Here is a 16,359-nt window from a genome sequence, read left to right as displayed (position 1 = left end):
CTGTATAAAGACTCTAAGCAGGCCCAGAGCAAACTAGCAATTTGCAGAAATCTGAGCAGACTCAGCCAAGTGTTTGTGCAGTTAATAAAATGTAATTTCTTTGCTCTTCTGATAAACTTGACCCCTGTGTCCTTGCTAAGCATTACACTTATGAGGCCGACCACCAGGAACACTAACAAGAGTTAATATGTGGAAATACTGTGCTGTCTGTGTGTGACCAGAACAAATCACTGTAGTCTATTACTGGCATATTTTGGCACCAGGGAGGGGTTGCGAATGACATCAAGGAATTTCAAATCATGAATAAATATATAATCGTCAGGAAATCAGGATATTTATTTGACAAGCATGGGGGATATTGGAAAATCTGTTCAATCTGTTCAATCATACGGGTCTCAATTTAAACTAGATTATTGTATCTTTGAGGGGAAGCTGAGTTATATATTCCTGAATCCTTCATTGTGTTCAATTTTTCAGCTGCTTAATATAACACATTAGGGCTTAGTAACATTTATTGTTAAAACAGAATTAGTTATTTCATATCTAAGCTACAAATATACTCTGAGAAACACTGTGATAGCGATACCTTCTCTTGTTATTCTGAGAGCTCAGGCTGTTAGGTCTTTGCTGAAAACTTTAGAATATTCCCCCTAAAACACTGGGATCCCTGAGAATGTGGTTCTTAACATTTTCCATACTGTGACCCCATGTTACAACACAAAAAAGTTTCAGGGACAACCCCTACACACTCTCCCATCAATCCATAAAGAAAGAGAAGTGGTTATGACCCTCTTTAGATCTTTGTGTCACTCCCTTGGATTGGGGGGCAACTCCCGGGTTGAAAATCTATACTGTAGAAAGAATACAATATCAACTGAATTAACATTTATAGACTTTAGTGGACTAAACCAAGGCAAATCTGAGTTCTGCTTTTGAAAGGTTTCTAATTTTCTGAAAAGAAATTCATGAAAATGAAAGACTACATGTCTATGATGACGACTCTGCCTATTGAAGAAATCAAACAAGCCTGGTCTTGTGAGTCTCATGAGCCTGCCCCAGTTTTCTCTCTTTCTAGACTGAATTGTCATTGGCTTTGTAATGAAATGACCGTTTACAAAGAAGAAAATATTGCAAGAAAAGAAAAAGAGCCTTCAAAAAGAGTGTTCAAATATGCCATTTACAATCGAGCTTCAAAAGCAGCTGAGGGAAAGGAAAATAATAAGTGTAAGGTTCTCTGGCTCCAATCCTATCCAGAAAAATATATAGTTCAGGAACAAATATTTTGTGTGTGAAACAAGCCTTTCAAGAATAATACATTTTGCACTAGGTGCTGTAGAATGGTGGCTTGATTTCTTTTATTTCAAGGAAATGTTTATACAACTCCAATAGTAACACAGTACATAGCTGACATTAAAGGAATGGGTAAAATAGACAGTTAGCAACTAACTAGGATGTTAACAAATGCTCTCTTTCCCCTGTCAGTGTAGCCTGAACAGCTGGAAGGTTTTTTTAGTGGAAATAGAAGCTTATAGATTCTTTTTAGACAAGGCAGCTTTGGTTTTGCCATCTGGTAGAATTTAGGTCAAATCCATTGTTGTCATTTGATGTGTTTAGACTTAATCTCAGTCATACTTCTCTGTTAGTATGTAAACACACTTTTTAAAGCAGTGCACAATGATGCACATTGTTGCTTTAACATGTACTGTGGCAAATGGCCGACACTACTGTGCTGGGTCCCACTCTTTCCCTTGGTGTGATGTGTCAGGGCGCTGTTCCTTGCCCCTATTCTTGAGTGTTGACAGCTCCGTTATTGCCCTGGTGTGGGAGAGAAAGGGAGCAGGGAAGGGATCCTGGTCCGCCCCCTACTATGGGTCCCAGCTCCTTCAGCTTCATGGGCTTCTTATCCTCTTTCCCCTTGGGCAGGGTTTCTCTCGGTCCTCTGTGCCTGGGGAGTCCCCCTGCTCTGCTTGGGCAGCGTTTTGCTTACCCTGGTACTCTGATCCTCTGGTCAATAACAGTATCCTTGCAAACTACAGTCATCTCTCCTTCCCTCCTCCTTGGGGAGGAGAGGCCGGCCCAGCCCTGCCGGTAGCCCCTGCTACGTGAGAGCAGCCCCTCTCCCTGTCAGAGGGGGAGAGGCAGCGGGGTCGTGGTGGGGCTCAGGTGAGACCCCACCTCCAAGGCACAGCAGCACCTCACCAGGTGACCTCTCCAGCCAGCTCCCTCCCAGGGCCTTAATTGGCTCCAGGTGCTCTAATTATCCTGTAGTAACCTCTCCTCAGTCCACAGAGAATAAAGCCTTAATCATCCTGGAGCTTATATACCTATTTATCATTCTCCTGCTGCCCTCTGGCCCTGCTGTATCACAATACTAATAAAGATTATATAATTATCGAGCAAAAAGTTTCTAAAAATATTAATGATACAAAATCTACATTAACCTTTGTTCAGCAAAGTACTGTATGAGCCTTATTTAAACAATACAATCATAACTGGAGCAATGTAATTTATTAATATGACTATAGCAGAAAAGATAACATTCATGTTCATGGATTTATTAGGTTTCAGTACTTCACTTACTGACACTGTTAGGTTTCCCCAAGTTATGTCCGATGCAGAGATATTTTGGTCATTCCAATATTGCAAGGTCTTATTGCTAGGATTATCTGGCTCCACACAACTACATCTGAAAAGATAAAGAAATATTTTTTGTATTTACTTACAAAATCTAAACTCTTTATTATGCTTATGGCATTAGTATATTAAAATGGTGCTCTACTTTTTAATATGATTTTAGTTCAGTTTAATTCAGTGAATTCTGAATATAGATCAGTAATTATCAGTACTGCAGGAGCATACTTCACAGTGAAGTACATGTGCATATATAGTACATAACATTGTGGTGACACATGAAACTGATTATACATAATAACACAATTTTCTTTTTATTCTATTAATGTACTCCAGATTTCATTAAGAGCACTGACTTGGTATTGAGTATGTGCCAGTGCTATTAAGCCCATATCTCTGAAGTTTCCTGCATGGAGATGATCTATTATTCATGGCTCTGGGCTCTAGAGCAGGGGTGGGCAAACTACAGCACGGGGGCCACATCTGGCCCTTCAGACGTTGCAACCTGGCCCTCGAGCTCCCGCTGGGGAGTGGGGTCCAGGGCTTGCCCCGCTCTGGCGCTCCAGCTGGGGAGCAGTGTCAAGGGCTTGCCCCACTCTGTGCAGCTCCCCGAAGCAGCCACATGTCCCCTCTCCGGCTCCTACGTGTAGAGGCAGCCAGGGGGCTCTGCACACTGCCGCTGCCCTAAGTGCCGCCCCTGCAGCTCCCATTGGCCAGGAACCATGGTCAATGGGAGCTGCAAGGGCCGTGCCTGCAGATGGGGCAGCGCACAGAGCCGCCTGGCCATGCCTCCGTGTAGGAGCTGGAGAGGAGTCATGCCGCTGCTTCCAGGAGCTGCTTGAGGTAAGCACTGCCCAAAGCCTGCACCCTGACCACCCGTGTGCCCCAACCCCCTGCCCCAGCCCTGATCCCTCTCCAGCCCTCCAAACCCCTTGGTCCCAGCCGGGAGCACCCTCGTGCATCCCCAATTCCTCAGTCCCAGTCCCAACCCAGAGCCCTCAGCCCCTCCCGCACCCCAACCCCAATTTCATGAGCATTCATGACCAGCCATACAATTTCCATACCCAGATGTGGCCCTCGGGCCCAAAAGTTTGCCCACCCCGGCTCTAGAGTCATGCATTCCTCATAATCTAACCGTGCTGTGTTTCCCCTGTCAGGATTTTGCATTAGCCCTAGGACATGCAGCACTGCATCTGCCATTTCCCCCCTCCTCCACAGCTGCTCTTAAAGTTTCATTTTCATTTTAAAGTTTGTATTTGAACACAGGAAATGTGGCAGAGGCAGCGTGGGAGGACAATGCTCCAAACAGGCAATTTAAAATCAAAATTAAGTCTTAAGCATCTGAAGCAGCTGTGGGAGGCTTGCTCCTCAGCAGAGTTTAAAGAGTATGTACGGTGTTTTGCAGATTCTGAAAGGAAAAACATCTTGCCTTGCAGCATTCTTCAGTCAAGCACACTTAAAACCTACAGTACAAAACTAGCAATAACAGCTGCAAAAAATGCTATGCCACGCTTAGTGTTAAACATTTCCTGGACAGCTGTGGCCTGGTAGACTAAGTGAAAGGTGGGAGTCTCTAGATCTGTATTCAAATCCTGACTCCATCACTGAACCACAGTATGCACTTAGACAAGTCATTAACCTTCTCTTTGCCTGTTTCCCTATCCATAAAACAGGGATAGGAATTCTTACCCAGGTTTATAAAGTACTTTATGTTTTGCAGATGAAAACTGCAGCTCTCTATACTGCAAAACACAAAGTAGTACTATTACATGTCCACTGAAGTACTATACATGTGAACCCACACCTGTTATTTAACATTTATAGACATATTTTCTTTGTAGACCTTCTTGGTTTTACTTTAAATGAAATCATATTATTAAAAATGAAAGAAATAATGAAAAAAATAACAACCCATGAACATAAAATAAAGCAACACCATACAAAGAAACTTAGAAATGGATGCCCCAATTCAGTCACCTGAATTTTTCAACAGGCTTCAATGAGCTTTGGATCACGCCCTGAGTGCAGAGTGAATGTGTTCAAAACTTAGTTCAAAATATTACTGAATGAAATAAATAGATTAATACTGGATAAAAGTAGCATAATAAAGTTGATGTGTGACAATGTATCAGCTACATTATTGCAAGTGTTTGTGTAATAATGCACATGTGGCTATTTCCAGTTACTATTTCCTGTGAACACAATGGGCCAGAGGCTTCCTGCCTCCTGAAGTCCAGTGCTGATCACAGACTGGATAGACAGTACGATATGGCCCATTGGCTTTGTGATTACAGTAGCCAGGGTGACACAGGGTGCCTCTTTCTCAATAGAAGGGAAGACTGTGCATGTCACCATACTAAACTGTATATCTGAATGAGTTATAAATTATAAAGTTACATTTAAAAGTTAGATACACTATGCAAAACGTTTCTAACGCCTTACAGTCAGAAGTGTGATAACTGGTGAGAGGATTTAATAAATATTCTGAATAATTTACCTTTTGGAATTTCATAATTCTAACAATAAAAATCAAACACCTGAAAATATTGGGTGTATTTTGTGGTTTGGTCAGTCACATTGTATACCACTATATAAATAGATCCCTTCTCACCAGCATTATCACTGAGTTCTTCCCAGGGAGACATGAACTATCATTTACTAAATTCCATAGACATTTGTTAGTGGTTGACCATTTCTCTTCGGGATATTTGTGTAAGCACAGTTCACACAGACCAAGTCTTGAGCCTGCACCATTAAAATGAATGTGAGTCTTGCCATTGATTTAAGTGGGAGCAGAATTAGATCCTTGGTGAGTGGATCAAACTCTTTTGTTTTCTCCCAGATACACAGAATTAAAGCCAAAGTAGATGTTCACTCTGTTAAAGACACCAGTTTGTTGTGATTATCACTGAACAAGTGCTGCTACAGGGAATACAGAAACTATAGTTTAAGGGAATGCCTCAGAAAATTCTGGCTTAATATTGAAGTGGCCCTAGGTGGTAAAAGATGAGATTTCCACTATGTCTCTTCAAATAATCTTATGTCTCTGGAGAAAATATATGCTCTTGGGAGCAATGCAGCCAGCAGATGGATGTTTGTAGTGACACAGGAGAGCCTTTTCCAAGCTATAATTCAGCAGGAATTTATTAGTCAAATTTATTAGTCAGCAGGAATATTGTGTTCAGGGACATTTTACTAACAGTGTGAGGTTTTATATTTTAAAATCTTAAGTTAAAATAAGTAAAGGGGAATACAGCAGCAATAACATGAAATTAAAGTCCCTTTCATTACTACTTTGTTTCCTGTAATAGTGAGCTAAGCCCTCAGGACTAAAGTAAAATACATTGCAGTGTGCACCAGCCGTGTTTTTTTATCTTCCTCAGAATATTGTCTGTGGTGTGATAAAATGGTGCACACAAAGCTGGAATAAGTAATAACTCACTGTCTCTATTGCAGGTTCAAAGATTCCTAGTAGAATGCTATAAAGTTAAAGGTTTATGGTTGGCACCTACTCAGCATCTAAGACACACTGTCTGACCTGTTGAAGAGTTCATGCCTTGTTCAAATCAAACAGCAATGTGCTATGGACACTTCTACAAATATGTTTTTAAAGTAATGTAGTATAGTTTTAAACACCACATTTGCCAAATAATATTCTTTACTACCCTTTGTGGAAAGAGTAATAAGTCAGCACCTTAGCAATCATTTTGGTTATGCTAATAGATACATAATGATTTGCTAGGAAGAAATTGCTGTTTTCACAGATAAAAATACAAAAGGGAAGGACTGCCAGTATTAAAGGTAGTGAACCCTTAGGTGTCATTATGGACAAAAATAAGATGGCGAAACTATAGCACCTCTGTTGGCAGAACCAATCTAGTGACAAAATGCTACTTTTTGCATCCGTGGCCTTTGGTTAATGTTTTACCTAAATGCAAAGGGTTCTCACATTTCTCTTTTATTGAACAAACTTCAGATATTACCTTGCATCACCCACCTTGTCTCTCTAATGACATGGCTACGGCTACACTACATATATGACAAGACACGTTTAAAATATCAGAGTAAGGAAATGGCAAGGGATCTGGTTTCTTGGAATCGTGGAAGGAAGGATAAATGCTGAGCTACCAAAAAGTCAGTCAGGAAAGCAGAAATCTACAAATACAAAAACAATTCCTCATTTTGTTATCATTTCCTAACATTCAAAAATATAAACCTTTGTTAACTGAGACTCTGGCTTTTCTAGAATGGAGTCCATGTACTGTCAGCCGCTCCATGGTCTGCAGCCATTAAGGGGTAATGTTCATAAAAGAAGTTCTACTATGTGGGAGGCATTTTCACACTGACACTTCATCTAAAAGCTTTCACGAAGAAATGGTTCTGAGATGAGAGCTCAACCCCCTTCCAAGACGAGAAACATCTCTCTGTGAAAACAGATGTGATCTAATGGGAGTTTAGAAGTATGGTACTACATGTTCTGTATGGAGGATGTCACTGTTAAATTCTGATTATTAGAATGTACTGTATCCATGGTTTAAGAGAAAAGTCAATATACATAGCAAAACTAGCCAAAGTCTTTGTAAAGTCTTCATAATCCTTAGAAATTACGTGGCTTAGACTGCATAACACCTGAAAACTGGGTGATTGAGGGGTAAGAGTGAGCCATGTGGGACCCTCTCTAGGGTTTCCAGAGTAGAGGAGGTGATAGTGAGGAGGGTGTCAACAATTGGAAAGTGAGAAGGGCAGATGCCATACAGGCAAAAGAGAGACAGAAGAAGCAGCATGGGGGGAAGGGGAGGGTAACACCTGGGAAATTAGTTGGATGGTAGGTAGGATAGAGTTCTGGCTGATGGGAGGCATAGGTGGAGGGAAAGGGGAAACAGTTGTTGTGTCGAAGCTGGAGGAACTGGATGATGAGGTTAGTATAATTTTTGGAAAAAGAGGGAAATCACTGGAGGATTAGGCAACTAGGAGGGGTTTAGTCACTCTGTAGTAGGAAGGATCAGAAGGCATTGCAAGGGACAGCAAATGAACATTTAAATTAAAAATAATTTAAAATAATTCATTAATTTAATTCAAACTCAGTTTTATATCCGTGGTGCTAATGAGGAACACTCTAAGCCAGGGGCCAAATTCTGTTCTGACTTACATTCGCTGCAGTTCTACTGATTTCAATTGCCACGGGACTTTGCAAGATAAAAATTAGGAGAATTTGCCTCTAAATAAACTGTGCCTTTAATGTACAGACCATGAAACGTTTAACGCTGGTACGTGTGCAGCACTGTATGTGGCAAAACTCGTCTTCATGATACGCTGCACAGGCACTGATTGCTATACTCCTTACAAGACATGCCAGATTGACATGAACTTGGCTTCTTAAGTAAATCAAAGAGTGGGATTTTCTACTCCTAATTCTTAAGTACATGTCAATACCAAGACAGATTGTAATATGCATACTACTATGCCAAGAAATCACTCTGAAATTATTCAATGTAATCTGTTAATAATTGAGTAACTTCTGGTGAAGAATTATTTGGTTAAGAAACAACATGAACTCATCACTTTGGAAAAAAAAAAACCCCAACCAATAAAGAAAGACAAAGTGTCTACAGTTATGTCTACAAAGCACAAAAGCCTGGGCTCTGACTCAGGCCCTCCTTCCATTCACACACAAATCAGTCTGACTCAGGCCCATGGATCCTATTGGGGGGTGGGTCAGAGCCTGAGTCCTGTTGTGATGTGGGTCAAAGCCTTGGCACTTTACAGTGTGGATGCAACTCAAATCCAGGTCACCAGCCTTTGGTCTGGAGAGTCCGCTAACATTATCCCTGTGCTTCTCTGCCTGTCCATCCCATAATTTCTCACACTCGCTTCCCAGGAAACAGAAGCAACCTTGTGGTTCAAATACAGCTGCTCAGCATTTTACCCTTCATTTCCATGCTCAACTGGAAACAGTCAACCCTCACACATATTAATACGGCCAGCACAAAGAAGACCTGCACCAGGCGTGCTGCTAGGTGGCCTGAGGAACAAAGCTGGATTCTGGTTAACCTTGGGCATGAGTTGAGCAAGACATTTAACTTTAGCAAGAACACAAAAAACAGTTATGTCTACAAAGCTATATCCGAGTGGCTGTTACCAGTGGGGATTGACTGGAGAGCAGAACAATACACAGAGCAGATTGAGCTTCTGAAGACAGAGTACCGCTAAGTCAAAGATTCTAACAGCACCTCTGGGAATTCCCCATTTTCCTGCCCTTTTTACGAGGAATTTGACTGGGAACTATAGGGAGCACTGAGCCCACAGTGTTGCATCACAATCGGCTGAGCAGGGTTGGCACCCTTATAACTCCCCAGTCACAAGCACAGCTGGAGGAGAGCCTGCTGTTGGATGAGGGGCAAGAGGTGACCCTGGTGCTGAGGCGGGTAACTGAAGAGGTTATACTGCCACTCTGCAGCACGTCCTATAGCCATACTCAGAGGAGCTGTATGGGGATGGCCCTGGGGAGCAGCCGACTGCACAAGTGGTATCAGAGCAAGTGCCGGAGGCGGAGCCTAGTAAGTTTCTGCTGTTTGTTTGTTTGTTTGTTGTTATTAATATATGAATGGAAGGGATTTTTGGTTAGTGGCCCTATTAAGTTCTTCAAACAAGCAGGGGTTTTGGTGCGCTTCTGTTCGGGGCAGAACCCACGCCATTCCCCTAGCACCCCCGCCCCCCTTCCTCCAGACATCCCATGGAATTAAAAAAAAAAAAAAAAGAAAAAACAGTAAACAAGCAGTTATGAGATTTTTACTGGTCACTCATGGATTGTTATAAGTATGGGTGGGGGCTCCACAATTAACAGCCTCATGTACCCCTCCCATGTAATATAGAGCATCTTATAAATCAGCCATGCCCACACTGTCCTGGACCACCTGTAAACTGAGTCCCAGAAAAACAGGCTGTTAGAATCCAAACAAAACCAAGTGTGTATTTAGTCCACTGCTGGATTTAATATATGAATTCAAATTATAGCAGAGGGTGGCTGTCTATCTGGCTTAGGGGTCCCCATGGCAGACAGGTCTGTGCGTGGATTCAGGGTGCTCATTAGGAGGATGTACTACATGTCCATGCTAACTCAGCAACTTGCTCATTTTACTAAGAACTGTCCCCCATCATTGGCTGGTGATGAAAGTGAACACTCACAAAGTAGGACTCTGGATGATCTGCTATGTTCCAGAGCAGGGCATACTTATTAGTGCCACCTCTGTAATTCAATAGCTCCCTCCACAGCAACACACACTGGTCATTCTTTAGATGCCTAAATATCTTCTTAGAACAGATGGATGGCTGTCCTCCACTGGCCTGGAAAAGAAGTGCACGCTTCCACATGGGGACCTACAGAATATCAATGTTCTCCAGTTCTTGCCCTGCCTGAAAGGTTTGAAAAACCATAGTCAGTGTTTAGACAACTCATAAGCTCCCTTACTCTTCCCCACTCTGGAAAATAATCAAGGAGATATAGAAATCATTTCAATTGAATTTTTACATGCATCTTGCCAGGATATGTGATGCCTTTCAGTGCTGCTCCAAAGAATGTTGGAAGTGGTGGGTACCTTTTGTATGTATAAAATAAAGCCCACTGATAAAAAGTGTCATCTTTTGGCCTTTAATTAAAGCAGCATCTTTGACTGAGGCACCAGAAGCCGCCCTACTGCAGGCAAAGAGAAAGTCCAAGATGAGTGGATGGAAGAGATTCTACTAGATAAAACAAATCAGCAGACAGAGTCCCAGAAGGACCAAATGGAGTATCAGAAGGCGAAGGATGCAAGGTGGGTGGAAAAAGAGACAGAGGCTGCACGGTGCAAGAAGAGAGTGGTGGACAGACTGCAGGTTGAGGGATGAAGACAGAGCACAGCAGGAGGAGCTGTTTGAGCAGTTACTTGTACTCATGGCTACCAGCCTGCAGGCTCCACTGCCACCTTCACCTCCTGCAGACCTTGAGTCCTCTCCATGCTATTGTATCCTGCAGGTGAGGCAGTCTTTGGACAATTCAGAGGCTGGCTGGACCATGTCACAGGCAATAAACAAGAGCACCCAGAACAGACAAATGTACCCTCTGCATTCAATCACTCCAGTCCACCTGCAGCCTGCACATGCAAAATGCACCAGAAAGGCCAAAAACAGGAGGACAGAGGATACCCAGGAATAGCTGAACATGTCATTTGGGAACATGCACCATTCACTGTTTTGGCACTGAGTTTGTTTACTGTGTTGTAAGTTTTGATGGCAGCTGGTCTGCTTTTCTAGTTCTAACTTTGGTATATAAATACCTGCATAAAATTAAGTATTGAATTTGCACAAAAGGTTACAATAGCAAGTTTTACTGTATGTAACGTTAAAAGTGGCATTAAATTAAAAAAAATGTCACCACATGCCCATTCGCAATAAATTTCATAATAAAAATTTACAATAAATGTCATCACAGTAATCCACAAACTGAGAGTTGAAGCACATGGCCGGTATTGATAAAATGCATAACACATTTCCATACATTTTATGAAAGTGTTTCCAAAATTCATAATACAGAATACCAACACATTTAAAACAAATACCCACACCTATAGACACCCTCAAATTCCATTTCATTCCCTTTCATACATGGGACCATGCAAACCCATTATATGGGTGGTCAAAGCATTCTTGATGGCACATGTGGATCCAGCACCAGTCAGGACAGGTATGCTGTCTGGATATGTGTGCCTGTTCAGAAACCCAGTGATGTCTTGAGTCCACTACTGGCAAAAAGGTTATTCCTGGTCCTTGCAGACATTGAGCAGAACATAGCAGAACACAATAATGCAGACTGCATTGATGACACTGGAATCCAATGGTTCTGAAGGCAGAGCCAACGGGATTTCAAATTCATATTCCACCACCATCTTACAGCTACTGAGTGTGTAGTTGAACCTTGTTTTGCCGGGTCTTCTGAAATCAGGGTATGGTTTCATAAGCCATGGCAACATGGTTTAAGCGGGATACCCTAGAATAACAGTAGGGACAGTGACTTCATTTATAACAGTGTCCTAGCATCTCCATGAAGGCAAACTCCCACTCTCTGGAACACCCTAGCATCATGTATTCCACGTTAGTATCCATGTATCGGCCCTTGTGGTTGACCAGGGCCTGCATCATGATGGAGTAATACCCTTTGCGGTTTATGTACTGATGTGCTCCTTGCAGAGGGCAAACTATACACACATGAGTCTCATAGACAGCTCCAGTGCAGTCTGGGAAATGCATTCTCTCAAAGCCAGCAATTATTTGAGGAATATTTGGAATCACACCCACCTTTGGGTACATCACAGTCCTGATTGCTTCACAAACCTCTGCCAAAACACCACCCACAGTTGATTTGCCAACTCCAAACTGGTTAGCCACAGACCTGTAGCAGTGTGGGCTAGTCAGCTTCCAGGTAGCTACAGCGACCCACTTCTAGACCCTTATGTGGTTGTTGTGGCACTGAAGGGCCGAGGCAAGCTAATCACAAACCTCCAGGAACGTTTGCTTCTTCATGCAAAAATTCTGGGCCCAATTGTCAACTCATGTCCGCTTTATGAAGGGATCCCACCAATCTATGCTTGCAGCCCTACTCTGGAAATGATGGTCTACACAGGGGGAAGCTGCAGCTAAGGCAACAGGCACAAGCAGCATCAGCTGGACTGCAGCTGGCAAGGCATTATCTGCCTCTGAGAGGTAATTTCAGCAGCTCAAAAACTGCCACCAGAATGTCCACCAGTGTCCCACAGATGTGCCACCTGATTCCCAAAATAATCTGACATCAGGAGGTGGAGAAGTTCTTCCACTGCATTGGGATCCATGTTGATGGTTCCGGCTGCTGGGAGCATTCAGCACAGAATAGCTTGGCTGGGTGTGCTGGTGAACTATAACCAGTCACTTCTAGTGGGACGGACACACAAGTTCCCTGACAAACCACTATGAATGAAGTCATAAGGCAGCTATACTGGCGAGGGCACTAGGATCCCTGGGATATGATGGTATAAACCATAGTAGCTGAAATTGTGACTCTAGTCTGTGTGGTACGGTATGGACACACCAGGATAGTTGTGAGGCCTGGGTTTCCAATGCAGTGTGGACACTCAAGCGCAGGCTTGGAGACATCAAGTCTGCAGGTGCGGATCACACAGGCTTACTATGCTGTGTAGATATATCATAAGGTCCCAAGAACCCAGAAATATCAACCAAAGAAGTGATTTATGTCCCATATTTGAAGAAAAGATAAGCAGCATCTTAAGATACTTATGAATACTGGATCATTGTTTTTAAAGCAGTACTCCTTTCACCTAAGATGCCTATTTTGTTCTGCTCTTCAGCTCCCATTAGCATTTTTAACTCACACGATTGGGGAAGAAGTAGGACAAGCACGACATTTTTGTCAAAGAAACCTATCCTGACATTCAGTGTCCACATTTAAAACCTTGTTTTCCCATCACAAGAAGAAACATTTTATAAATGCAAGGAAAACAGGAGAAAGCAGCAGGAGGAGGAGTGGGGAGAAATGAGAAGGGATTGCCATGCCAATTTACAAACACCAAGGTCAATAAAAGTACAAAAAGGTCACAGTAATAAGAAACAGGCCAAAAAGTATGTGCACACCACATAAACAGATTACATGTTTATGTGACCTACAGAGTTGCCATTTTAATTTCTTCAAGGCAATACTCCTGAAAAAAAATATTCACACTGCAGCACAGTAGCACACTGAAGAACACTTTAAAGATAGAATTTACATTTGTCCTTCGAGTGAACTGTTGTGACTATTAATATTTTTCATTATTTCTGAATCCCTGCTCTAAAGATGTTACAACCTAAGGCCCCAATCCTGCATCCACATATGTCCCCACTGAAGTCACTGGGCTGGCTTTGAGTGCGTTGATCCTCCTGCATGTAGCTCATTGCGGATCAGGACCAAGATCCAGGCATGATGCAAAAAAGTGAAGATAGTAAAAAAAAAGCATGGGAAGAGAAACAGGACAAGAGGTACATTAATTAGACCATGTGGTTACTCAGTAAAAGATTATTCAGTTATTTGAGGTCGTTGTCTTTTGTTAAATTTTAATTCACTTCTTGCAGGTAAACTGGCAGAAGTGAAATTTTAGGAATGATTTTAGAATGACTTACAATTTTGTTACATCCAAATACTTATGTCTACCTGTTAGAAACTGATTGTCCTAATTACTCTTATTACTGACCTCTGCAGTTTATTACAGGAGAGGCTGGTAGCAACTCCTATATTTAGGTTGTCTAACACTTTCCATTAGAAAGGATTCTTGCAAAGTTTTTTTTGAGATTCTGCCAAATCTCCATTGTCTGCAGCAGAACTTTGATACTTGGAATCCCTTCTGGCTACAGGAATGCATTTTCTTTGTCCTGGGAAATTCCACCAGATTTGGCTGAGATAAAGTATTCAAATCATCATTTCCTTTCTCTCACTTGTGTTCCTCAGAAAAATGTTGGCAGCTTGCCAAAAATCAGTGACCATTCTGAGGTCAAGTTCATGCCACCATCAAAGAAACAGCAACAGAAACATGCACACAGTCCACTAGAAACATGTGGCAGGGCCCTGAAGCAGTTGTGAGAGGGAGGGAAGGAGAAAAAAAAAAACTGAGCCAGGCTCCCCCACCCCCAAACCAGAAGCTTCCAGACTCAGCACATGGACACAGTGCCCACCCTTCTCATAGACTCAGACTTTAAAGCCAGAAGGGACCATCATGATCATCTAGTCTGACCTCCTGCATGTTCCAGGATACAGAACCTCACCCACCCACTCCTGTAATAGACCCATAACCTCTGGCTGAGTTACTGAAGTCCTCAAATCATGATTTAAAGGCTTCAAGTTACAGAGAATCTATCATTTACACTAATTTAAACTTGCAAGTGACCCTTGTTCCATGCTGCAGAAGGCAGCAAAAAAAACCCTAGGATCTCTGCCAATCTGACCCAATGGAAAACTCCTTCCCGACTCCAAATATGGTGATGAGTTGGACCCTGAGCTTTTAGGCAAGACCCAACAGCCAGACACCTGGAAAAGAATCTCTGTAGTAACTCAGAGCCCTTCCCATCTAGTGTCCCATCACTGGCCACTGGGGATATTTGCTACTAGCAGTCGCAGATCAGTTACATGCCATTGTAGGCAGCTTCAACATACCATCCCCTGCATAACTTATCAAACTCCGTCTTGAAGCCAGCTAGGTTTTTTTGCCCCAACTGTTCTCCTTGGAAGGCTGTCCAGAACTTCTCCACCCAGAGGCAGGGAATGCTGGAAATTTAACAATAAAACTTGAGTTTTCCAGCTTAGCTTTAAAGATTCAGCTAGAGTCTTCACTGGAGCTGGAGGTATAATTTCCACCTTGGGTAGACATACCTGTACTAGCTATGATGGAGCTAGCATACTAAAAATAGCAGTGTAGCTGCAGCCACAGAGATGCCAGGATGGATCAGCTGCCCTGAGTATATATTTATGATTTCAGACAGGATTGTACTTGGGGAAGCTAGCCCATCCCACCACCCATGCAGTTGAAGATACACTGATGTTTTTAGTTTACTAGCTCAATCAGAGCTAGCATGGGGATATCTACCCAAGACAGAAATTACACTTCCAGCTCCCGAGTTGACATGCCCCAGATAAGCTTTGGATAAGCTTCCAAATAGAAATTAATCTCTCAACCTTTTGAAGTTCGGCCACTGCTAATTACAGAAGCCAAAGCTTTGCTAACAGTTAAAAACTTATTTGGAAAATCCCCCAAAAGGAAAAAGTAAACAGAATATAGAGCTAATTAAAGCAGCTAACAAAATTGGAGACAATAATTCGTTTCTGTAAGAGGGTCCGTATAGGACAGGCCCAGGTTCTGGTATGGATTTTAGCCAAGAATGGAGGAACATGGTCAGATGCTGGTGAAAAGCTCCCGTTTCCTTCTAAAAGCTTTTTTTTTTTTTTGGTGGGGTACTACTGGCGATTTATTCCCATTTCGCCACCAGAGCAAGTCCCTTGACAGACCTGATAAAAGCCCAGGGTCCGGAAAAGGGGAAGTGGACAGATGCCACAAAGAAAGCATCCATGGATCTACGGACAGTCCTCTGCAGTATCTCCATGCTTACAGCCCTGGACTTCAACAAAGAATTAATTTTACAGACAGATGCATCTGAAGTAGGATTGGGAGCTGTCCTATCACAGATGGTCAGAGATGAAGAACACCCGATCTTCTACCTTGACTGAGGAGGAGTTTTTGCAGGACCCTGGAAAAATCATGGAGCAGGTCCTCAAAGAATCAATCCTGAAGCACTTGCATGAGAGGAAAGTGATCAGGAACAGCCAGCATGGATTCACCAAGGGAAGGTCATGCCTGACTAATCTAATCGCCTTTTATGATGAGATTACTAGTTCTGTGGATGAAGGGAAAGCAGTGGATGTATTGTTTCTTGACTTTAGCAAAGCTTTTGACACGGTCTCCCACAGTTTCTTGTCAGCAAGTTAAGGACGTATCGGCTGGATGAATGCACTATAAGGTGGGTAGAAAGCTGGCTAGATTGTCGGGCTCAACGGGTAGTGATCAATGGCTCCATGTCTAGTTGGCAGCCGGTGTCAAGTGGAGTGCCCCAGGGGTCGGTCCTGGGGCCGGTTTTGTTCAATATCTTCATAAATGATCTGGAGGATGGTGTGGATTGCAC

General features: G+C 42.6%; 1 protein-coding gene across 4 annotated transcripts in view; it reads right to left on the bottom strand.

The window, feature by feature from the left end:
- SLC4A10 (solute carrier family 4 member 10) overlaps positions 1-16,359 on the bottom strand; it is a 272,796-nt gene that overhangs the window by 23,033 nt on the left and 233,404 nt on the right. For all 4 annotated transcript variants that reach the window (XM_073305622.1, XM_073305620.2, XM_073305621.2 and 1 more), the window contains exon 15: positions 2,581-2,686. In XM_073305622.1, the coding sequence (XP_073161723.1) occupies positions 2,581-2,686 (106 nt within the window). The remainder of the gene's footprint in view (positions 1-2,580; positions 2,687-16,359) is intronic.

Source organism: Lepidochelys kempii, chromosome 11, assembly GCF_965140285.1.
Source record: "Lepidochelys kempii isolate rLepKem1 chromosome 11, rLepKem1.hap1, whole genome shotgun sequence".
In the NCBI taxonomy this organism is placed as follows: domain Eukaryota; kingdom Metazoa; phylum Chordata; order Testudines; family Cheloniidae; genus Lepidochelys; species Lepidochelys kempii.
The sequence above is the reverse complement of the archived record's forward strand: the minus strand, read 5'-3'. Positions and strand labels throughout refer to the sequence as shown.